This window comes from Talpa occidentalis, unplaced genomic scaffold (assembly GCF_014898055.3).
Source record: "Talpa occidentalis isolate TD23 unplaced genomic scaffold, MPIMG_talOcc4v2.1 talOcc4.17, whole genome shotgun sequence".
NCBI classification, from domain to species: domain Eukaryota; kingdom Metazoa; phylum Chordata; class Mammalia; order Eulipotyphla; family Talpidae; genus Talpa; species Talpa occidentalis.
Genome location: NW_023601754.1, coordinates 54,633,454 through 54,655,314, shown reverse-complemented (window position 1 = coordinate 54,655,314; position 21,861 = coordinate 54,633,454). Strand labels below are relative to the sequence as shown.

At 51.8% G+C, this 21,861-nt stretch overlaps 3 protein-coding genes across 8 annotated transcripts in view; 2 read left to right on the top strand and 1 right to left on the bottom strand.

Moving 5' to 3' along the window:
• Window positions 1-16,176, top strand: part of CUNH11orf80 (chromosome unknown C11orf80 homolog) — a 78,479-nt gene extending 62,303 nt beyond the window's left edge. Inside the window, exons 11-17 of the mRNA XM_054697548.1 lie at window positions 343-489; window positions 4,131-4,252; window positions 4,992-5,102; window positions 6,878-6,976; window positions 11,029-11,104; window positions 15,844-16,031; window positions 16,111-16,176. Of these exons, the coding sequence (XP_054553523.1) occupies window positions 343-489; window positions 4,131-4,252; window positions 4,992-5,102; window positions 6,878-6,976; window positions 11,029-11,104; window positions 15,844-16,031; window positions 16,111-16,176 (809 nt within the window). The remainder of the gene's footprint in view (window positions 1-342; window positions 490-4,130; window positions 4,253-4,991; window positions 5,103-6,877; window positions 6,977-11,028; window positions 11,105-15,843; window positions 16,032-16,110) is intronic.
• A 159-nt stretch (window positions 16,177-16,335) lies between these two features.
• On the top strand, window positions 16,336-19,982 carry RCE1 (Ras converting CAAX endopeptidase 1). 3 transcript variants are annotated; one of them, XR_008552600.1, is made up of 9 exons: window positions 16,336-16,547; window positions 16,657-16,759; window positions 16,852-16,935; window positions 17,221-17,299; window positions 17,796-17,963; window positions 18,090-18,161; window positions 18,428-18,490; window positions 18,792-19,527; window positions 19,945-19,982. XR_008552600.1 is itself a non-coding variant. In XM_037517489.2 (8 exons), exons 1-8 carry the CDS (start codon window positions 16,363-16,365, stop codon window positions 19,025-19,027), a joined length of 990 nt encoding a protein of 329 aa, XP_037373386.1. In that variant the 5' UTR covers window positions 16,336-16,362; the 3' UTR covers window positions 19,028-19,661. The 3 variants fall into 3 exon arrangements, 2 of the variants coding, with proteins under 2 accessions (XP_037373386.1, XP_037373387.1); XM_037517489.2 differs by lacking the exon at window positions 19,945-19,982 and having other exon boundaries at window positions 18,792-19,661; XM_037517490.2 differs by lacking the exon at window positions 19,945-19,982 and having other exon boundaries at window positions 16,350-16,547; window positions 16,856-16,935; window positions 18,792-19,661.
• A 940-nt stretch (window positions 19,983-20,922) lies between these two features.
• Window positions 20,923-21,861, bottom strand: part of PC (pyruvate carboxylase) — a 73,883-nt gene continuing 72,944 nt past the window's right edge. For all 4 annotated transcript variants that reach the window (XM_037517486.2, XM_054697447.1, XM_054697448.1 and 1 more), the window contains 2 exons: window positions 21,591-21,731; window positions 20,923-21,510 (listed from right to left, as the gene is read on the bottom strand). In XM_037517486.2, coding sequence (XP_037373383.1) covers window positions 21,262-21,510; window positions 21,591-21,731 — 390 coding nt within the window. In that variant the 3' untranslated portion in view covers window positions 20,923-21,261. The remainder of the gene's footprint in view (window positions 21,511-21,590; window positions 21,732-21,861) is intronic.

Sequence of the window (21,861 nt, the reverse complement as noted above, 5' to 3'; positions counted from 1 at the left end):
ATTTCCATTACTCAGGTTGGACTCTGACCTCTTGCTCTAACTAGTGATACCCACCTTAGAAAGTTGTATGAGCAATGAATAAGTTATTGTATAGTGCTTCTCAGTAAATTGTAAGGAATGCTGTTTGGTTTGCATTTTGCACTCCCTGGTATTCTGTTGTTCTGCCTTTGAGTCCCTGTTATTTGCCTCCATCATGTGTATAGCGAAACAGGTTTAGGAGGAGAAGTGAGTCTTCAAAGTTAGATTTATTTCAGACCCTTCTTTGTTTGAGGTACAGGTTCTTTATTATTTGCTTATTTTGAGGACTTGTCTTAGAATGCGCTGTAATATCTTGTGCTCTAGATTTTGTTCTTCCAGATGTGAGTTATCAGGTGGAACACAGTGAGGAGGATCAGTCTCAAAATATGGACCCTCAAGGACAAACTCTGCTGCTTTTTCTCTTTGTGGATTTCCACAGTGAATTTCAAGTCCAGCACACAGAACTCTGGGGTAGGTATAGGGGATGGGGCTGCCAGCTTGGGTAGTCTTAAATGTTAAGAGGAAAAAGAAAATGTGATATGATGTATATATCTGGATTAGATATATTGCCATAGAATAATGTCAGTGAAAAACCTTACTCTCAAGTAAGCTAAATTATATGCTGTATGGAAAAGACCTGATCTTGACATATAACTTAAATGGCAACATCAGATCTGGTTAGCCAGAAAGCAGCAGACACTCCCAAAGTGCTCCCTACACTGTAGGGAGCCTTAGATGCCTGGTTCTCAGCCTTAGGTACACAGTATATCACCTAGGAAGCATTTTAAAATGTCCAAACTTCACTCCCAGAGATTTGGGTAACTCTGGGCTGAGGTCGGGTTCAGCTGTGGTTTGTTTAAAAGCTTCTCAGGTGATGTGAGCCAGGCTGGAATGCTGCTCATTGCTGACCTGCCTTTCTAGGCAGAATCAAGAAATGTAATCAGCCTTGCTTGGCCTTGATGTGGCATCTCAAATCCAGTGTGAGGTGTGGGAGTGTGGTGGTATTGCTGGTTGTATGTGTAAAGCCGGCAGCCTTAGGTCATGTAGACCTCTGTGACAAGAGAACTTGTCTTCCCTCTGGTGTACAAGGAGGGCTCTTTGGCATCCATCTAACAGGTGTTACCAGGAAAGTGCTCTGTTAGAATAGAGCAGTGACTTCACTGCTTTGTAGGCATGAATTAAATACATGAGAACCTCTTGGAATATAGAAAATATGCAGCTTCCTGGGCCAAGGATTAACTCATTATTTGTAATAGAATGTAAAAAAATAGAGTGTAGCTCAAGAATATGCACTATTAACAGAATTTTTAGATGATTCTTAAATATAATAAAGTTTGAGTGCCACTGAGTCTAAAGTTGAGTTGGCTTATGCATTTTATCCGGTTATCCTGGGAGGTAAATTTAAATGTGTCTCAAAGCCCTCCTAAACTTTGAAGAAAGTAGGAAGAAGTAGACTTTATAAAAATCTGGGGAAATTTTCATAAACCTCCCTTTTGGTGCTGCTGATCTGTTTCTGTGTTCTTTCTCTGTGGACCAAGTGCTTTTTCTCAGGACTGGACTCTGCAAACATTCCAGTGCTGCTGGAGGTGGCCTTGCTTCCTCTGGGTCAGAAGAGAAATGCAACAGCTTACGACCCCAGATCAGAAGAGCTCATGTTCACGGGTGTCAACTATTCCTTGAACAAAGCATTTTCAGCTATGGGAGTCTTCTTGCTACTAGCTTTCCGTGCCTCTCTGATATTTTGCTCTTAAGAATAGAAGCACTGCTTCCTTGGCCCTGGCTTGCACTGCTGTTTGAAAGAACGTTCCTGTGGTGCCCGCTGTTCCATTGATCAAGGCCCTGGGAATGGGAACGTGGGGGAGATAAAGACTGTTGATGCCTCCAGCAAGGAGGTCAAAACTGAGGATCCCTAGGGTTGTTACCTGTCTTATGCTCAGATGGACAGAGACTGCTAAGAGGAACAGTGTAATATTATGGAAAGGACTTCAGGATATAGAGAGAACTGGGCTTAACTTTAGTTCTGTTACCAATTTCCTCAATGATTTTTGGGAAGCAAGTGACAAATTATCTGAGCCTCCCTTTTCATATAACATGAGATTGTTAGATTCATGTTTACTAGATAATATCAAAGGCCCCTAAAAGCCTCAAGGCCCTTATAGTCTGCTTTCTTCTGCCTTTTTTCTTTTGAGGTCTGCTAGAGGGAGAGCCATATTCAGTCCTCCCTAGGGTGACATAAAGTCTGATCCCATTTTCTGAATCCTAATGACATCCCTTAAGAACACAGATTCCTGAGAAACCAGTGTTACCTGTCATTCTTACAGTACTGTGATTATACCACTCTGGAGGTTTGCACTGCTCAGTAGTTACACTCCGAACTGGATGAGTAGAAACCTGCCACTGCGTTAGTAAGCATAGTAAATGTCCTTTCAAAGGTCTTTACACATCTGGTAGTTTAGGACTAGTCTTAAAGAGGGCGCAGGTGAGGGTAGGTAGCTATATATGTATGGATATAGTTGTAATTTTATCTTTCCTTTCTCGCACATCCTTGCAAGCTTTCTCTTGAGCTCCTTTTAGGAAACAGATTGTGCAGAACTACAGTCTGTTTCCATGTGTCTTTAAAAAAAAAAACCACTTAATTGGCCTTCTACCTTGTCATGGTAACTTTTCTATGATTAACTCATTATTTTACCACAATGTTAAAAGCATCTGGTGGTATTAGCAGTTTTAGGAATTAACTTTTAGTTTTTTAATTAAATCTCTGCTTTCAAAAGGGCCTGATTTCTTGAGGCTATTATTAGACCCCAACTATAGACAACAGTGATCCAAATGATATCAAAGCAATAGCTGCATTTCCCTTTGAGCGTTGGCAGTGTGTATTTCAGGACCTCTATATATATTATCCCAGTTTATTTGCACCACATACCCTTGAGGGCAGGTAGTATAAAGCCATTTTCTGTACTGAAGGGAGGAAAGTGAAGTGATGATCCCCAATGGTTGGTGATAGTACTGACCCTAGAATCTCTTTTCTCCTGATTCCAGTTCCAGATCCTTTTTGGGCTGATCACATACTCCCTTCCCTTCCAGGAAAACACCATGGTACCTAGTAATACAAAATGCTCCTTCTTGCTTGCATTTTTTTAAAAAGATTTATTCATTTATTTATAAAAGAACTGGGATACAGGCCAGATGCACGGGAGGGTGAGAGGATTCACCAGAGACAGAGTGGGGAGCAGAACAGGCAGAATGATGAAATACACTGCTGAGGGGAGCAGCAGGCGAGACAGGAGAGGTCTGCTTACCTTGGGGACCCTTGCCAGCTGGCTGGGATGGAACCAGCGCTGCAGCTTCACAGCCCTGCGCTCAACTGCCTGTGCCACCAGGGGAGGCCCTTGCTTGCATTTTTAATGCAGCCCTGAGAAAAGCCAGCAACTTCAGGTCTTAGGTTGCTTCACTCCTGAAGTGAATTGTTTTGTCTCCCTGTGTAAGCTGTGTCAGGGCCTCAAGGTCATCAGTGCCAGTCTGTTGTTGGATGGGACATGTTTTCCCATCGCGCACACACATGAGCTTTTCTAATAGTGCTGAGCAGTGATGCCTGTAGTGACTTTATCAGACATAGTACCCTTTTTAAAAGACTTTATACCAGAAACTCCTAGTGTCATCTTTGTGAGTTTTAACTCTTTCTCTGCCACAGCATATCTGAGAGGATTGATACCATAGTAGCTGCCCCTGCAGTGTGCAGCGGGATGGGATGGGGTTAGACACTGCAGGAGGCGCCCCTCCCCTTCTCTCCCTCCTTTGGGAGTCACCAGTGTCATTGTGTATAATACGTGGTATATAGTTTTGCTTTTGAGAGGAATTAAACATGATCCCTCGTTTGTTTCCCCGAAGATAATGTCATTCTTCACTATTATTTTCCTGAACTTTCTTTCATTTGTAAGTGGGAATTGGGTGTGTTTACAAGTTGCTGCATGCGGGGAGGGGTTGTCCAAAAAAAAATTATTTGTTGAGATACAGAAGTGGCCTCTTTTTCAAGAGACCCCACCCCCATTCCTAGGCCGACTTAAAGCAAGGGAACACACCCACTCAAGGTAACCACATTCTCCCTCCTGTAGGGGTCCACAGTTGGCTCGCAGCTCATCTCAGTGCTGTCCTCGTGGAGAGCCACAGTGCGGTGCAGGCTTCTCTGCAGGGCGCCGTGGACCAGGCCTTGGAGCAGCACCAGCAGGCTGCCCAGGTAGTAAGTTTGCAATTCCCATTTCCCGCTCTCTTTAAGAAAAACATGGCTAGAGTGTGCGGCAGGCAGAGCCTTCCTCCCTAAGGCCTCGTCATCTCTTTGGTGCCCTGGGCTGTCTTAGACACAGCATCTAGTCTAGTAACTCAGGCAGGTCACTGTAAAGAGCTTGTGTGGTCTGACCTCCTGGAGTGAAGTCGAGTAAGTGGGGACAAAATGAAAGTCGGAGAAAGATGACTGATAATGCGCCTCTTTCTTTGCTGTACATTTTCCATTCTCATACTTCTGGAGCTCCTGCTTCATTGACTCTTACATTATTCCCCCTTTACAATGTCACTTTCTCATCTCCATTTCTGAATTCCTCCATCCTGTGTATTTTTGGTAACACATTCCTTACTTCTTTCCCTTTTCAGGGAAATAAAAACCACCTGTACTGAGATCAACATTTAAAGCTTGTTGTTTTAAAACAATAAGTTTATCTATTTTGTTGACTGTTGACTTATTGTCTTTTCTGAATGTGTCTGTGTCCCTAAGTCATCTCTATGAAAGGAGAGAACATTTATTTTATTTCAACCCAAGTGTCCTTTTTATGTCGTAATCTCAGTAAGTATTGGTGGCGGAGGGGGAATAATTGTTGAAATCCTGCTCTCCCTGAAATCTCTGGGCACCTCTGGGATTATCTGAGCCAGCAGTTTGGGATTATTATAAACTTTGGGTCCTCCTTACTTGTTATGTTCCCTAGATTTGTCAGAAACTGCAGGCCTCACTCTCGGTGGCTGTGAATTCCATCATGAGTATTGTGACCAGCAGTACCAGCAGCAGCTTCCGAAAGACCTGTCTCCAGGCCCTTCAGGTTAGTAGGAAACTGGAGCTGCTTAAAAGGTCCAGGGCTTTAATGACATTCTATTGGTACTGTGTATCTTAGTAATATGGGTAGTGCTGTAGAAACATCATTTTGTCTGTTTCTGCTGCCATTCTACATAGTACCAGGCCTATAGCAAGTGTTTTAAGAAATGATTGTTGAATGGATAGTGGTCTGTATACCATTTCATGGTATGAAATGAGAAAATAAGTTTTTTTAATATATCTACTACTTCTAGGTCACATAACTAGTTGCAAGAAGAGCTAGCATTAGATCAGTGATTTCCAGTTCCTTGCTGAAGAATGTTCTATTACCTGATAGTGACAGAATACGTTGGAAATAACTAAACCACAGGCATGACATGCATTTGGCCTTACGGAATCGTGCAACAAGTTTGGGACTCAGAGGCCTGAGTTGAAACCTTGGCTCATTTACTAATTGAGTATGTGGATTTGAGCGTCATATATAAATTAAATTAAAAAAATTAACAGTTCTCCCAGGGGTCTCACGAAGGTGAAGGCCCAATATGAAAGTGCACAGCACGCAGTAAGTTCTCAGTGTGAGTGATTTCCTCCCTTTTAGGAATGTGTACTAACCGATGGGCATTATCAGTGGGTAACACATTTATTCCGTGTGGTGTTTTCTCTTTTCTAACTTTTTCTTGAAAAGATAATACACACATAATTTAAAATAACTAACAAAGTTTATCATTATAAACTGGCATTTCTGGCATATTAGCTCATATATTTACTATTTTATTTTCACATGTAATTGACTTTCCCTTCTTTTCATAATCTTAGAATATGTATTGGTTACCCAATATTTTTCTGTATTGGTTTAATCCAACTTAACAGCATTCTCCTAATGTTAGACACTTATTTTACATTACGTCTGGCAATATAAATGGTACTCCAGTTAATACCTTTATATGATGTCTTGCTTCTTTTGAATTATTGCCTAGGATAAATTTCTATAAGTGAAGTTCTAGGGTCAAAGAGTGTAACACCTTTATAGTCTAGTGCATTTTTCATCACTTCAACTTTCTGGGTCACATGGACTGCACAGGGTGGTGAGAACTCTCTATTGGTGATCCTAAAGTCAGCCCTAACTTTTATTCTGTGAGGTCCTGGGTGGGTCACTTCTTTTTGAATTTCAGTTTTCTTACCTAATACAACTAGTGTGTTGTATTAGGTGATTACTCTGGTCCCCTTTAATATCCTATAATTCTACATTTAAAAGCATAAGACTGATAATGGATTTCTTATGGGTGTAAACCGTATTATTTTGTTCTTCTCTCCCCTGAAAGACTTGTCTGAGGAAAATTTGTCATATTGGCCTTAGTTGTTCAGTGGAACCTCTACTCTCTTGAAGCTTGTTTTAGGGAAGAACGGTTTACATGACATCTGCACAAATGGATTTCTGGGATAATTATCTCCTGTAGGTAGAGCAAATACTTTGAATGATCTCGCTTAGGCAACAAAAATAGGAAGACGCATAGGAGCCACAGCTACCTGTCTTGTTCCAAGTGTCCCAGACCTTTCTCCTCCGTGTGCATAGGAACGAAGGCTATGCCTCAGACAATGTGAGGGATGTGAGTGGTTTGCCTTCAGATCTGTCTCATTCTCCTCCCATATGAACTTTCTGTGGTCACATGGACTGCACAAGGTAGTGAGAACACTCTCTTGGCCATCCTAAAGTCAGCCCAGTTTCCCTCTCGTTGCTGGTACTGGGAACCCACATATTCTGTCTCTGGCCTGTTTTATTAGGCAGCCGACACACAGGACTTTGGGACCAAACTGCACGAAGCATTTCATGAGGTCACCCGGCACCAGTTTCTTCACCACTGCTCATATGAAGCGAGGCAGGTAAGTGTAAAGTGATCAGTATTTTGGTGGAAATCTTCCATATACACAGTTTCTGAGTGAGTAACGGCCGCTTACCCCTCCTCTGCTTCTCCCCCCTCTCACTTGTTGCTTAATTGGATGGGGAAGTGCCCAGGCACCCAAGAACACTCTCATGGATATGCCCATCCCCTCTGCTTTGTGGCTAGACAGCATGGTGGGGCAATGAAGCGCTGTGAAAGCGCCCTTCACCACACCTTTTTTCACAGCCATGTATCTTCTGGAAAGCACTTTCCTAGGCATGCAGCTGCTGTTCCTTTCTGTGTTCACTGCGTTCTTGCTATCTCTACCTTGGAGAGTTGATGCGCACAACCTGAGCAAATAAAAGTTAATGCCCATTTTGTCAGTGTAAGTGGGCAATGCTGCAGTGCTCGGTTCATGAGTCCCACCTACATGCTCCAGAACAAAAGAACAGACCCAAAAAACGCAGAAGTAGAAAGTATTTACAGAGAGAGTGCTGAGAGAACTGGGAGGGGACAGATGCCTCGGGGGTGATGGATGAGCCCTCACTGACTCCAGGCACCTTCTCTGCCGCTTGCAGCGCTTCTTGGCCCACAGAAGCCACTGGCCCACAAGGCAGCACTGTCCTTCTCACCAGTGTCAGCTGAGCAGTTCACTGAAAACGAAAAAAATTAAAAGCCATATTCACCTGGGGGAGGCCTGCAGTTCCATGACAATCCCTGTCCTCTTCCTCCGTCTCCAAACCTCATCCAAGGATTCCCATTGATGGACAGCTGCTAGTTGTAGTCCATGGTGACTGCATGTCAGTGGGGGTGGGGAAAATGGCGCTTTGCCCCATTTCCTGGGGATGCATTTGGTAACATCAGTGTTTTGTGGATGCTGTAACAAATGACCACAAACTTGGTGACTTAAAAGCAACAGAAAATTATGACCACACAGTTCTAGACTCCAGAAATTCAAAATCAAAGTGTTGGCATGCCTTGTTCCCTCCAAAGCCTTCAAGAGCAAATCCTCTGTACCCTTCCAGCTTCTGTTGGCTACAGATACTCCTTGACTTGCGGATGCTCCAATCTCAGCCTCATCTTCATGTGGTCTTTTCCCTTTGTCTCTCAAATCTCCCTCTTTTATAAGGACACTATCATTGGATTAAGGCCCACTGTGCATCCATGGTGATCTTGAGATACTCAGTTACACCTGCAAAGACCCTTCTTCCAAATAACATCACATTCACAGACTTTGGAGAGTTGAGATTTGGACATATCTTTGAGGGGGGCCCTATTCAGTTCACTGCAGCTATCGGCACCTTCGCATTTCTAGGAGTAGGCTGAGGGTAAGACATGTGCCTATATCATAGGACCTGGAACTTATGGGCAGGATCTGTTTCAGCCTCTGAAGTTCTTTTGCTTGGGCCTCTGTTATCCCAGTGAGATCTCAAACAGGAATCATCTGACCTCTTTTGCTCCATTCTGTTGCTGTAGCCTGGGGGATGTTCGTGGCCCAGTTTACCTGGCAGATGACTGGTGAACTTAAGGTCTTATCCGGCAGTCACAGGTATTGGAAGAAACATGAAATCCTTAATTTGTGTCAGTATTTCCACTTTAGTCTCTACAAAGATCTCGTGAGGTAGTTTTCCCGTTTTATAGATGAAGAAAACTGGTTTGTGACTTTCTATAATTTGCCCAGAATCAGTCAGTAAATGGCATTGTACCAAATAGGCCGGGATCACAGGATGAGTGACCAGAGCTCTGAGCAGAACCCATGAGTCTCCACTCTAATATCATAACTGTTTCCGTGCTCATCATGGACATTTAGCGACGAGTAATGTATAAATGGCACAAGAGTGGCATCTAGTGGCGTCAGGTAAAAACAACAAGATCAAGGATGACAGGTCAAGGTCTTTTACCTCTGGACCAGTCAAGGAGAATAGCTATCCTGTTGGGTAACAAAGAATAAAACCATATATTGCTATTGTAGAGTTTATGGAGAAAAGGAAGAAATGAGAGGATGTGTATTTCAGAAAAGGTGTCAGGAAGAAAATTTTAAGCCTGCCTGTGGGAACAGAGGACAGTGGGCTATGAAGGAGCAGACAGGGTAGTACTAAAGCACGTAGTGTCACAGATGTGTGTAGGGACTGAGAATGTAAGTGCAGGATAAGCAGGAGTGGAAAAAGGAGTCTGCTTCCTAAGGAAAGTCACTATTTCCTGTTTGGGGGTGGTGATGAGTGAGACCAGAGTTAATGTCCTACAGTGTTAAACCGCAGAATAGGCTGTCTCGTCTGGGGAACCTGGTCATGAGTGAATGCTTGCCTAGGGCTGAGTCTTGTATCTGAATGTGGGTATATCCTTGGGAAACCAATTTCAAGGTAAGCGGAAGGTCTGTCCATTCCAGGTTAGAGTGAATAGAACAAGCTTCTCTCAAAGAAGAAAACAATGCTCAGGAATTCCCTCATGCTGTTTCTCTTTCACACCCTTAAGACCATTTTTACCATTTCTGTGTTCCTTGGTATGTAATTACTTAGAAATTGAAACTTACTTTAATAAACAATGATAGAACATCTATTTTTAATTGAGATATAATTAACATACCATGAAGTCTACCATTTTAAAGTATACAATTCAGTGGTTTTAAGTGTATTCACTGTGTTTTTACAACCATCACCACTGCCAGAACATCCCCGCCTGTAGAGTGGAGACAAAAAGCAGTACCTACCTGCTGTCAGTCCCAATTTCCCCACCCCCCAGGAACCACTAATAAACTTTCCCTCAGTATAAATTCGCCCATACTGGATTTTTTCATGTAAGTGGATTTTTCCATACAATAAGTGGTCTTTTGTCTGGCTGCTTTCACTTAGCATTAATGTTTGCAAAGTTCATCCATGTCGTAACATCTAACAGTTCTTAATTCCTTTTTATGGCCAAGTAGTATTCTATTGTATAAATGGACCACTTTTTCTTATTCATTCATCAGTTGGTAGACATTTGTTTTATTTCTACTTTTTGCTATTATATAGTGCTGTTATGAACATTTTTTTGTGGGGACATGTTGTAATTTTCTTGGATATATAGTTAGGAGTGGAATTGCTGGGTCATATGGTAACTCTATGTTTGAACTTTTTAAGAAATGTCCAAACTATTTTCCAAAGTTGCTTTATCACTTTACTTTTCTGATAGCAGTGTACAATTGTTCCAACCTGTGTGCTTCCTTACCTACAGTGATTATTATCCATTATTAGTAATACTGCCATCCTAGTAGGTGTGAGGTTGCACGATGAAGTGGTTTGGATTTGCATTTCCTTGATGAATAATGATGCTGTCATGTACTTCCTGGTCATTTGCTTATTGTCTTTGGAGAAATGTCCATTCAAATCTTCTGTCAAATTGAGTTTTTTATTCAGTCATTTACTGTTGAATTATAAGAGTTTTTTATTTTAGATCAGATAGATTTTCTCCCCTTCTTGTGTGTTGACTTTAGAGTGACCTTTGAAGCACAAGTTTTTCATTTGGTAGACAACATCTATTTTTATACACTTGTATTCTTGAGAACCAAGGAGCTAAGAGGATTGGGTTCTGATCTTAGTAGCTGTGTTTCTCTATTCACACTGAATCAGCAAGTGCAGCCAGGTTCTGAAAGACCACTGAGGATGACAAAGTGTGCCCTGTGGCCTTCCAGGTCTGTCAAGTCACTTGTTGAGCACTTACCCGTATAAGGCACTACTATGCCAGCTACAGTTACAGACAGACATGATGGACTTCACCTTTCAGGAATTTAAGAGGTAGAAATGGACATATACATTGAAAGGATGGACAGGAGTGTGTAGTATATACCTCAGAGTCTAAGCAGTGGGGCACTGTGGGGGTGGTGGGGCTAAGGAAGGACATGCCTGGGGCCCTGGAGCAAGCATCTAAAGGCCCAGCGGAAGGAACTTTGAAGCTTGCGGACTGGATAAATCATTTGAGCCAGGAGAAATGAAGGGGGAGTTTGGGTGAGGGAGGACAGCCCTATGACATCCAGCCACAAGGCACACTCATCTCACTTAGGACTTGCAATTTTTTAAGCATCTGCCCCCAGAGAATGCAGCACAGAGCGCGGAGGATGCACGTGACAACAGCTGCCCAGATCTCGGCACTTCGGGTGAGTCCTGGACCAAAGCTGCGACTAAAACCAACTCTAAACCTTCAGGCTGCACCTTTAACCACATCAGGGGTCTTCTGGGTTTTTCTGAGTCTTCTGGGGGCAGCCAGGAGGCAGTCCTTCCCCAAAGCGGTGCTGCGGGAACTAGAGCCTTCTCAATCTGTGCGGTTACAGATAGCAGCATGTGATGGCCTTCGGGGGCTGGCCAGAGCAGACTCAGGGCCCTGAACCCAGGTGGTTCCTTCACATTTTTCTTTCTTTTCTTTTTTTTAAAGATTTATTTATTTATTTATACAAGTGCAGGGTACAGTCAGAAGCACGGGAGGGTGAGAGAATTCACCAGAGCCAGAGCAGGGAGCAGAACAAGCAGACTGACGAATTACACTGCTGAGGGGAGCAGCGGGTGGCAGGAGAGGTCTGCATGCCATGTGGGACCCTTGCCTGAGTCCAGGGATTGAACCGGCGCTGCAGAGGCTGCGGGCAGCTTCACAGCGCAGCGCTCAACCACTGCGACACCAGGGAGGCCCTTCACATTTTTCTTAATGACTAGTGTTGATATGGTGGCTCTGCCCAACTTTGGTACGGAGTTCTGGAGGCTGCTCCTGGGCAGACACTAACTCAACCTTGATATAAGTTACGGGGCAGTGTCAGTGTATGTGAGGTGATGGTGATTGTATTGAATTCTTTCTCCCCACACACGCGCTCTTCCCTCCAACATTTAAACCGCCTTTAGGGTTGGAAATAACCATAGCTACTAGGGCCCGAACCTGTATAGTCAGGTGTAAGCACTTCTGAGTCTTCAAAAGATGACTGCTCTTAATTCCCAAAGTGATCCTGGGATACAGGCACTCTTATTATTTTCAGTTTATAGCTGTGGAAATTGAGACCCAGAAATGTCAGGTCACACAGCAGAGCTAGAATTCCACCCCAGGCAGCCCAGCTCCCGTCTGTTTCCACAAGGGTCAGCTCCTTTGTCTCCTTTAGACAAAGAGCAGCTGGGCTTGAGGGAATTGGGGGCTGCCTTTAGCACCCCCATGCTTTGTAGGTAAGATTCCTCTTTCCAGGGTCACAGCTAAGCATGCTGCGTGTTGTCCACGCGCCGCTCTGGATGTGAATCACTCCTGAATCACTCTTCAGCTGAACTGTGCTTCCGACATTGGGGGGGCCGCTGCTAGAGTAAAGAACCCTGCAGTGAAGGCTTGTAGAAGGCGAAGAATCTATAAATGCACATTTGGAGATCTGAAAGAATGGAAGTACACCACATCACACACGCCACTCAGCATCTGTTCAGTGGAGATAAAAGAAGTAGTACTTTCCTTAAAGGAATTCACATTGAACTCAGCACCTTCTGTGATCCAGGGAGATGCCAGCCTCTTCCACAGCGAGGAAGACGCTCTGCGGTGGGCAGCACTGGCCCCTGTCACAAAAGAGCCAACCCAGGCTCAGACGCTGGGTGAAGAGCTTCGCAGATCTGCATTTCAGCCTGCCGCCTCCACTGCTACGCTTTCCCCACCTGGCAACAGGCCTTAAAATCTAGGTGTGAATGTATGATCTGGCAGACCACTCTGGAAAACTGCTTGTGCTGCTCTGCCTTACAGAGATGCAACTGCATACAGCTCTTGTGGCCACCAGTCAGCCCAATGTGGGCAGCTCTGCTGAAGGAAACCACCCAACGTAATGCCACTACAGACTCCTGTGGCCCATTCGCTGAGGAGCCTTCAGTTGGCGATGCTTGCTCCTGTCTTCCTGGCCTTCTCCTCAGTGGCTGTGCCATTCTTTCAGAGATTTATACAGTCTCCCTCTAACTTAGCCTTCTACTTCACACTTATCAGTCTCTTTTTAGTAAATTCACCCAGTTTGCACTTCTCCCACTGCCAGAGCACACCAGCATGGACACTTCTCCCTGCCAGGCTCAGGGGTGGCGTTACGCCTCCACTTTCTCAGGACCTATTTCCAGCAGTTGTCACTTCTGCACCTGTAACCTCTCTTCAATTCTTTTCCTTCAGCCAGTCGACTTCCATTTTCTTCCAAATGAAATCTCCCATGATCTCAAACTTCTTTCAACTATTTTTCTCCATCCCATTCCAGCCAAGATTCTCAAAAAAGTGAGTTCTGCTACCCACCCCCCTTCCCTCATTCTCTCCCTGACCCAGGCACTTGCTTCCCCTGTGGCCTCTAAAACTGTGAGGGCTCTCCTTGGGGAGGGCCTCTTCGATGCCAAACTGATTGTGCCTGAACTAGTTATTTGCAGAATTAGCACCGTTAAAGCTGTGACTCTCCTCTGACTTGTTCTCTTCCACTTCTCTGGCTACCCCTAAACAGTGTTCACACTACACGCCCCCCTGAGCTGCAGTCTTCTGTCCCAGGCCCTGGCCCCTGCCACTGGGTCGAAGAAACCCCCGTTGGTGTTACTAGCCCAGGGCTCTCCTGAGCACAAGATGGGAGACGGATTCACTCTCTAGGCAGCTCCATGTAGAAGTCCTACCAGGACCTCCATTTCCTGCTCCTAATGCAGTGCCCTCTGCGCACACTTAGTCAGCTCTTCGCATTTCAGTCGCTCTCGGTAACTGCACTATGCAGATTTCACACCAGAAATTGCAGATGCCACTCACTCTTGTGTCCTGCAAAGGATCGACCACAAAGGCCTGTCACTGAGGCCTCTTGACTCCTGGTGGTGCCTGCATCCTGCAGCCTGACTTCTGGCTCTTGAGGCCTTCCTGCTTCTAACTTGACTGACTCTAAGCTACACCTTTGACAAATGATCTTTCTAATACAAAATGAGCAATTATCTGCCTTCCAGTTTTACAGATGAAAACCTAACCCCTTTAGCTTCGTTTCCAGTAGGACCCCCTTCGCTTTCCTTTTACATAGGACACCTGTCATGCCTTTCGGTATTTGCACGACTCTTTCAGCCTGGAATTCCTTCCATGTCCCCTTGTTGGCCCAGCATATTTCTCTTCATCATTCATAACCCAGCTCGGACGACTCAGGGAAACCTTTCTTAGCCTCCAGACATGGTTTACGGGGTCTCTGTTCTACCCCTGGGCTTTGCACATGGTTCTCTCTGAGCATCTATGAGCTTCATCCAGGACTAGCTTCCTGACTTACCCTCCCAGGACCTGCTCAACAAGAATCTATCATCCAAACTTGCTTTATTTTTAAGGAAATAATTTTTTTTTATTAACATTAATTTACAGCTGACTAGGGGTATAGGTTTACACCTCAGATATATCGGATGTCACCACACCCACCCACCACAAAGCACCCACAGTCCTTTACCCTAGCCCGCTGCCCCCCTTGTTCTCATCCTTCCCCTGCCTCCCCTTCTGGTAACCTGTCTTATTTTTAGTGCCAAACTTAGCTCATATAGCAAGGCTGCCTGGGGGCATGGACCATGCCTGTGAGCAACTCAGGCATGGACGAAGGAGCAGGCTAGTGCTGGCTCCCAAGGACTCTGCAGAAAGTGACCAGTGGTGCCGGTGCGAGAGCTGGCTTGGTATGATTTCAGATGCCCCTTCTGGGCAGTCTGGCCAGGGATGGGGGTTAGGAAGATCTGAAACCACTCAGCAGCCTCAGCCTGATACCAAGGCTGGAAGATGCCAATTTTGATCTGGACCAGATGAAAGGGCGCTGAAGTGGGGGAGATGGTGGGCTACGAGCCTGGCCCCAGCTCCTCCCTCTAGGTTTCCCCCTGCCCTGGGGCCTATTTTTTTTGGGGGGGGGGTTCTGAGATATTTGACTATAAATCCCAGACAAATCCCTGATGGGGGTCTCACACTTGGTTACCCTCCCCCCCCCCCAGTGCCATCAGGCACCTCAACTCCATGCTGCTGCCAAGAAAAAGGCCTTCCTCTACCTTACTGGTGCACCACGTGGCGTGCGCGGTTGGACAAAAACTGTTTGTCTTCGGTTTAGGCTTAAAGTTTGCCGGGCCGCATCTGGAGCGGGCACCGGGGACAGGCTGATCATGTCCCCAGTATCCCCTTCTTCGGAACTCACCCCTCGATGAGGCGGGGGCTGTAGCGCCCATTCCCAAAGCAGGCGCAGAGGTGGATGGTCTTGTGGCGCCCGGTGGGGGAGGCTGAAAGTCAAGTCACCCTCCGGAGCTTATTGAAAGGGTTCAGAAGCCTTTGGCGCGCCTCTGGATTTTGTTCATTGTAAGGGCCCTTGGGAGAAACCTTCCAGCCCATGCGGGCAACTATTGGGCAAGTCGGGCATCGTCTTCTGGCCCCCGCCGCTAGCTGGGTCGCTCAGCCTGGAGAGAGACGGCGTTGCGTCGGGCAAACGCGAACAGCAAGTGCCTTGCGCAGGGCGAAGTGGGGCCCAGTATTAGCCGTATCTTCGGCAGCGGGCCTAGCTGGGCCTCCACAAACACGGGATGAGATGACCCGTTTCTCCTCATGGGTGACCACCTGTTCTGCAAGGCCTGCGCGACCCCCGGCAAGGTCACAAGCCCCTTGGCAAACTGCGGGTTATCAGCGCGGTTGGCGACAGCGTTGCCTGCCTTGGAGAGCATGCGGGGGCCGCCGGGGAATTCCTTGACAAAGTTCTCAGCGGTGCTCGCTGGCAGCGTGTCGTCTTCTCTGCCGGCTGAGCGGCGGGCTCAGGGCCCATCATCCACTCGGGGTGGGTGGCGCGGCCCGTAGCTTTCACTAAGGCCCTGGCGTGACCGTTGGGGGTGCGGGGGGTGGTCCTCGCACAGGTCTGGGGAGTCGGATAAGGGGGCTTGTTTTCTCTAGGGATCCGCCGGCCAGTAGGAAAGAGGAGGCTCAAGAGGAACCGCGTCCGCCGGCGCGTGGCGGAGACTCCGGCGTCCCCCGCCGCCGGGGCCTCGGGCCCGCCCCCGGCCGTCCCGAGCGGCGCGGGGTCCCCCGCGGGCCCCCGGAGCCCCGGCGGCAGCGGCGCGGGGCCCGGGCGCGGCCTGGAGGTAACCGGGCGCGGGCGGCGCGGGGAGGGCGCGGCGGGAAGCGGGGGCTGGCCTCACCCGGCCCTCTCTCCGCTCGCAGGACGCGCTGTGGCTGCAGGAGGTCTCCAACCTGTCCGAGTGGCTGCGCCCCGGCCCCGCGCTCTGAGTTGCCCCCGCCGAGTCCACCGCGGCTCAATAAACCTGCTCAGCGCGCGCCTCGTTTGGTTGGGTGTTGGGGGCGGGGCGGGGCGGGGCGGTCGCCCGCGCCGCCGGATGACGTCACCGGGCTTCCGGTCGGCGCCGGCCGAGCGGCGGGGTCGCGTCACTGACGCGCGCCGGGGATCCGGGCGCGATGGCGGCGCTGGGCGGGGATGCGCTGCGCCTGCTGTCGGTGTCGCGGCCGGAGCGGCAGCCCGAGTCGACGGCGCTGGGCGGCCCGGGCCCCGGGCTGTGCTGCTGGGTGTCCGTGTTCTCCTGCCTCAGCCTCGCCTGCTCCTACGTGGGCAGCCTCTACGTCTGGAAGAGCGAGCTGCCCAGGTGCGGGGACGGCGCGCGGCCCGGACCGCGGCTCCGCGAGGCGGGGCTGGGGGCGGGGTCGTGCTGTCCGGCGCGGCGGGGGCCCCCAAACTTACTGCCCCCTCCGTAGGGACCACCCTGCCGTCATCAAGCGGCGCTTCACCAGTGTCCTGGTGGTGTCCAGCCTCTCGCCCCTCTGCGTGCTGCTCTGGAGGGAGCTCACAGGCATCCAGGTGCGGAGGAGGCGGGGCAGAGGGCACCGGGAGAGGTCTTAGGGCTCTTCGGGGGTAGGAGCTAGACTGATGCCCCTTTTCCTGTGGCTCAGCCAGGCACATCCCTACTTTCCCTGATGGGCTTCAGGCTGGAGGGCATTTTCCCGGCAGCACTGCTGCCCCTGCTGCTGACCATGGTGAGTGCTGCCGCTTCGCCTGCTGCTCTTTGTTACTGGCATGATGGCCTTTCCCTCACCTTTTCCGTATCCTGGTTGTGACCAGGTTTTGGCTGATGGGAGGCAGGCATTGTGAGGCGGCCAGGGCCCCCTAGGGTGTGTGTGGGTAGGGAAGGCTGGTCAAGACCAGGAAGCCTAAGGGGCTTGCTTGGGTCTAAGGGGGCCTTGCTTGGGCAAAGGCATGGGACTCGAGTGGTCGGTCTTTCCTGTGATCATTCTTGCTTTTCTGCCTGCCCTCCCTCCCAGATCCTTTTCCTGGGCCCACTGATGCAGCTCTCTATGGATTGCCCCTGTGACCTGACGGATGGGTTGAAGGTGGTTTTAGGTGAGTCTTCAGGGCCGAGGTAGAAAGTGGGTGCAGGCAATCCGGGATACCCGGGAGAGCGAGTCACGGTGGGACCTGGATGTGAGACGTTCTGTGTCCTCACCAGTAAAATAGGAACACATGGAGGTCGGTCCTGAGAGTTGGTTCCTGGTGTCCCAGGGGGCCCCGAGCACCCTAGCAGTCCCTAGTCTCCGTGTAGACTGGTAGAGCATCGTCGCTTGCTTCTTCGGATCTTTGACTTCTCCATGCTAGAGCTGATCTTGGGGAGATCTTGATGTTTGCAGTTTGCCAGTAAGATACCCTGCCTCAGCTACGAATGCCTTTTCTTTCGGTCCCTTTGAGACGTCTCAGGCAGGGTTGATAAACAGAACTCCACCCTTATCTGTTCTCAGGAACATGGATGCCCAAGCTGAGTTTGGCCGAGAGAAGGTTGTGGAAGGGGGTCCCCCCGCTAGGTAGCTAGTCACTCATTGCTTGTCCTGAATCCCCTCACTAGCCCCTCGCTCCTGGGCTCGCTGCCTCACAGACATGCGTTGGCTGCGGAACCAAGTGATCGCACCCCTGACAGAGGAGCTGGTGTTCCGGGCCTGCATGCTGCCCATGTTAGCGCCGTGCACGGGCCTGGGCCCTGCCGTGTTCACCTGCCCGCTCTTCTTTGGAGTTGGTGAGTCTTTCCAACCTGATCCTGTTGAGGTGTTTTCTGCATGACAGCCAAAGAGGGGGTGGGGCAAGGGTAGGGCCCATAGGGCAAGTCAGGAGGATGGTAATGTGGGCCTCCCCTTCCTTCTAGCCCATTTCCACCACATTTTTGAGCAGCTTCGTTTCCGCCAGAACAGCGTAGGGAGTATCTTCTTGTCTGCAGGTGAGTCCTGAAGCGCTTGCCTGGGGCAGTCGTGGGTTGGGGCGTGGGAGGGTGTCTTTTGTAGCTCCTCTGGAGGAAGCATTGGGAACAGAGGCTTGCAGTATTAGGGGGGCCTCTAACCATGGGAATTGGGGTGCAGAGGACAACCATAGGTGCCAGGGCAGTTCGCGCCGCCCCCGGGGAAGGGGGTGTCCCTGGCTGACGGGAGCAGCGCCGGGGTAGGAAGGGCATGCAGGTGTGGTCACTCGCGGCCTCCCCGTCCCCAGCGTTCCAGTTCTCCTACACAGCCGTCTTCGGTGCCTACACTGCTTTCCTCTTCATCCGCACAGGTTGGTCCTCAGTCTCTCACGGGTTCCTGGGGGCTCGGGCCCACAGGCAAGGGCGGGAGAATGGGGAGACTGTGTGTGTTCTAGGGGCGACAGGTTCTCTTCCCGCCATCCCTGTGGTAGGCGGAGCCGGGCCCTCGGCCTGGTGCCGCCTGAGTGGCTGGAGGCAGAGGCTGTGGCGCGTGGGTGGACGAGCATGGCTGCCGGGGCGCTGGGCTCTGGTCTCGGGGCTGAGGGTTATTGGCCCCGGAAGGGCCCTGGCGGTCGTGGGACTGCTCTTTGAGCTGCTGTCTCCCCTTCCCAGGACACCTGATCGGGCCGGTTCTCTGTCACTCCTTCTGCAATTACATGGGCTTCCCCGCCGTCTGTGCGGCCCTGGAGCACCCGCAGAGGCGGCCTCTGCTGGCCGGCTATGCCCTGGGCGTGGGGCTCTTCCTGCTGCTGCTCCGGCCGCTCACGGACCCCAAGCTGTATGGCAGCCTCCCCCTCTGCGTGCTCTTGGGGCGGGCCGGAGGCTCCGAGGCCCCTCTCTGCTCCTGACCCGCGCGCCTGCGCGCTTCCACGAACTCTTCATGGGCTCCCCCGCCCCCGCCCCGGCAAGGGCCACTGCCGGGGAGGAGCTGGCCGGGGCCCCCGAGCTCTCAGGGATTTTTTTAGGGGATTGAAGCCAGAGCTAGTGGACTCGCAGGGACCAAGAGAGAGGAGCAGACACCCGAAGGGCGCAGCCCCTCTTGGAAGGAGGGTTGAGGCGCAGCTGGAGGTGAGGGGACGGGCAGGCCCCAGGAGCCGCGCACGCCTGTGCACTCGTGGGACTGCTGCCTCTCCAGCCCCCGTGCCGCCTCTGCTCTGACAAGCTGCTCGGGGACGGAACTGACGAAAGGCCCTCCCCCGGTCTCCCAGGGTTTTGTCACTGTCTTTTTGCATTAGGACTTTGTATCGGGATATTAAAGAGATTTAACTTGGGTAACACGGCCTGGACCTGTGAGGATCGGTCTCTCTGGGCCTTGGGGGTGTGCCCGCCGCCCGGACCCTGACCTCTGGTGCGTCGGCCTGCTTGGCCCTGGCGTAGGAAACAGGGTGGCGCCCTCAGGCTGTCTTGGGCCTGAGCCGCACCCCGAGTTTCACACGGGTGGGCCTCCGCCGGCTGGGGCCAGCCCACCCCCGGGGAGGGAGCCTCCAGCCTGTGTTCTTTGGGAGGGTGGGAGGGTCACCGAGGGTCTCGCGGGGTCACCCCCGAGTCCCCCTAAATCACGGGAAGCTATGTCTAAAGTGGAAGTGGAACCAGCTTAGAGTCACTCAGGAGCGGCTCTTCTGGCGCCCAACGGGCCGTGGGTCAGGAGGCGCCTGGAGCCGAGGCTCCCCGGCCCCCGCCCCCCCAGAGCTGTCTCCGGCCGGCAGGGCCTCGGGCACGTGTTGGACTCCGCGCGAGTTCCAGCTGCTCTTCCTTTTGTTTGCAGAATGGTTCTCGGTTTTCTCTCGGCGAGTCTTTTTTCTTGGTGATTCCCACGGCCCCTCGGACAAGGTACACCCGGCCCCCCGCCCCGAAGCTGACGTCTGAAGGAAATGGACGCACAGACGTTCCCCGCGGCGCTGCGGGCTACTCTCTGCCGCTGAGGGCGTCCCGCGTCACCCCCACCTCGCGGGCACCGTCCTCCCCCGCGGGCGCCGCAGCCGTGCAGGAGGCAGAGGCTGGGCGTGGGCCTTTCGGAGGGGGCAGTTGGGCCTTTCCAGTCCAAAGAAGAGGTGCAGGCCCGCCCCAGGGTGTTGAGGTACTTGCTGCCTGGCCCCTGGGGGGGGGGTTGGGAGGGCCGGTGTCTAAGAAACCTGGGCGCTGCCTCGCCCCTTCTGGGGCTGTGCATCCCCCCCTTGCGCTCACGCCCAGCCCCACCTTCCTGCACGGGGGGCTGGAGAGGGCAGCAGTGCAGTGCTGGGGGGGGCTGCTGTCCCACCCGGGCCTCCCTGCTGCGGGGGAGGGGCAGGATTGCACCCTGGGACTCTCGATCCCGCCCCGAACTGTCCACACTTTCCTCACTGCGGAGCTTCCCACACCTGAGGCCGGGCCCGCCTCCCGCGCGGTTCCTGTTCACACCCAGGCCCGCCTGACTGCGTGGGCGACCGGCCCTGGGTTAGGCAGGCAGAGCTGCGTCACTGGCAGGCGAGGCCGTCGCAGCCTGGGGGTGAGCTTGGCCCGTCGCGATGGTCGGTGTCTTGTGTTAACGGACGGTCAGTGCCTCGAGTAGCCGAGGCGCCTCCCCCGAGACCAGCTGGTGCCGTGTGGGCACCGCGGGCACTGAGCGGCGCTTCGAGCCAGGGCCGCCGCCGTCACTCGCTACCCTCGAGGAGGCCGGGCCGCCCTTCCCCCACGCGCGTCCCGGCGGCGGCCTCCGCGGAGCGGCGCTGGGGCGGGCGTCACGGGACGCACCGCTGAGGGCGGGGAAAGCAGCTTTATTGAGCCTGTTCTCGGGCCCCGGGCCTTAGGGCTCCCCCGTCCAGAGGTCGGGCCCCGCCCGCACCCCCACCTGCCGTCTCCGGCGAGGGGAGGCCCCTGATTTGGCAAGAGATGGAGACGCGGACGGCCGTGCGCTGTAGGGGGGACAGCGGGCTGGGGGGAGGGCGGGCCGCCACGGGAGCCTCCCCCGCCCCAGCAGCGAGGGCAGGAGCTCCGGGGCCAGGCCTTCCTGCCTCAGGCACCGGCTGGCCTGGGCCCGCCTGGCAGCGCAGTGTCTGTTGAAGGCCTGGGGTGGGGACGGCCAGGCGGCCAGTCCGCGGCCACATCACTCGATCTCCAGGATGAGGTCGTCGCCCTCCAGCGTCATGTCCTTGGCCACGTGAATCTTGCGGATGGTGCCGTCCATGGGCGAGGTGACCACGGTCTCCATCTTCATGGCGCTGAGCACGCACAGGGGCTGGCCCTTGGCCACCTTGGCCCCCGTGGCCACCTTGATGTCGATCACCTTCCCGGGCATGGGCGCCCCGATCTGGCCCTTCACGTCCTTGAGGGCCTTGGGGTGGAAGTGCATCTCCTGGGGGGGAGAGCGAGGGGCATGAGACCAGGCTCCCTGACCCCCAGCCCTCCCCCCGCCGGGCCGGGGGGGCGCTGTACCTTCATGGCCTGCGTGTCCTTGACCAGAATCGACCGCAGCTGTCCGTTGAGCTCGAAGAAGACCTGCCTCTGGCCGGCGCGGTTCAGGTCACTTATGGCCAAGGCCTTGATGTGCAGCGTCTTGCCCCGCTCCAGCTCCACCTGCGGGGAGGCCGAGGGGGCTGGGGTGGGGGCGGGAGCAGAGCAGCTCCCCGACCCCGCCCCGGCGAGTCTCCCACCCTGGGTTGCAGCTCGCTGGGGAAGGCCGAGTTCCCTGCTCTCTGGAGGCGCT

Excerpts from the sequence above, each read along its gene's own strand:
- RCE1 (XM_037517489.2), top strand. The coding sequence starts at position 16,363 with ATGGCGGCGCTGGGCGGGGATGCGCTGCGCCTGCTGTCGGTGTCGCGG. Across the intron at positions 16,936-17,220 it reads TGCCCCTGCTGCTGACCATG|ATCCTTTTCCTGGGCCCACT; the intron begins GTGAGTGCTGCC and ends CCTCCCTCCCAG. Across the intron at positions 18,162-18,427 it reads GAGTATCTTCTTGTCTGCAG|CGTTCCAGTTCTCCTACACA; the intron begins GTGAGTCCTGAA and ends CCCCGTCCCCAG.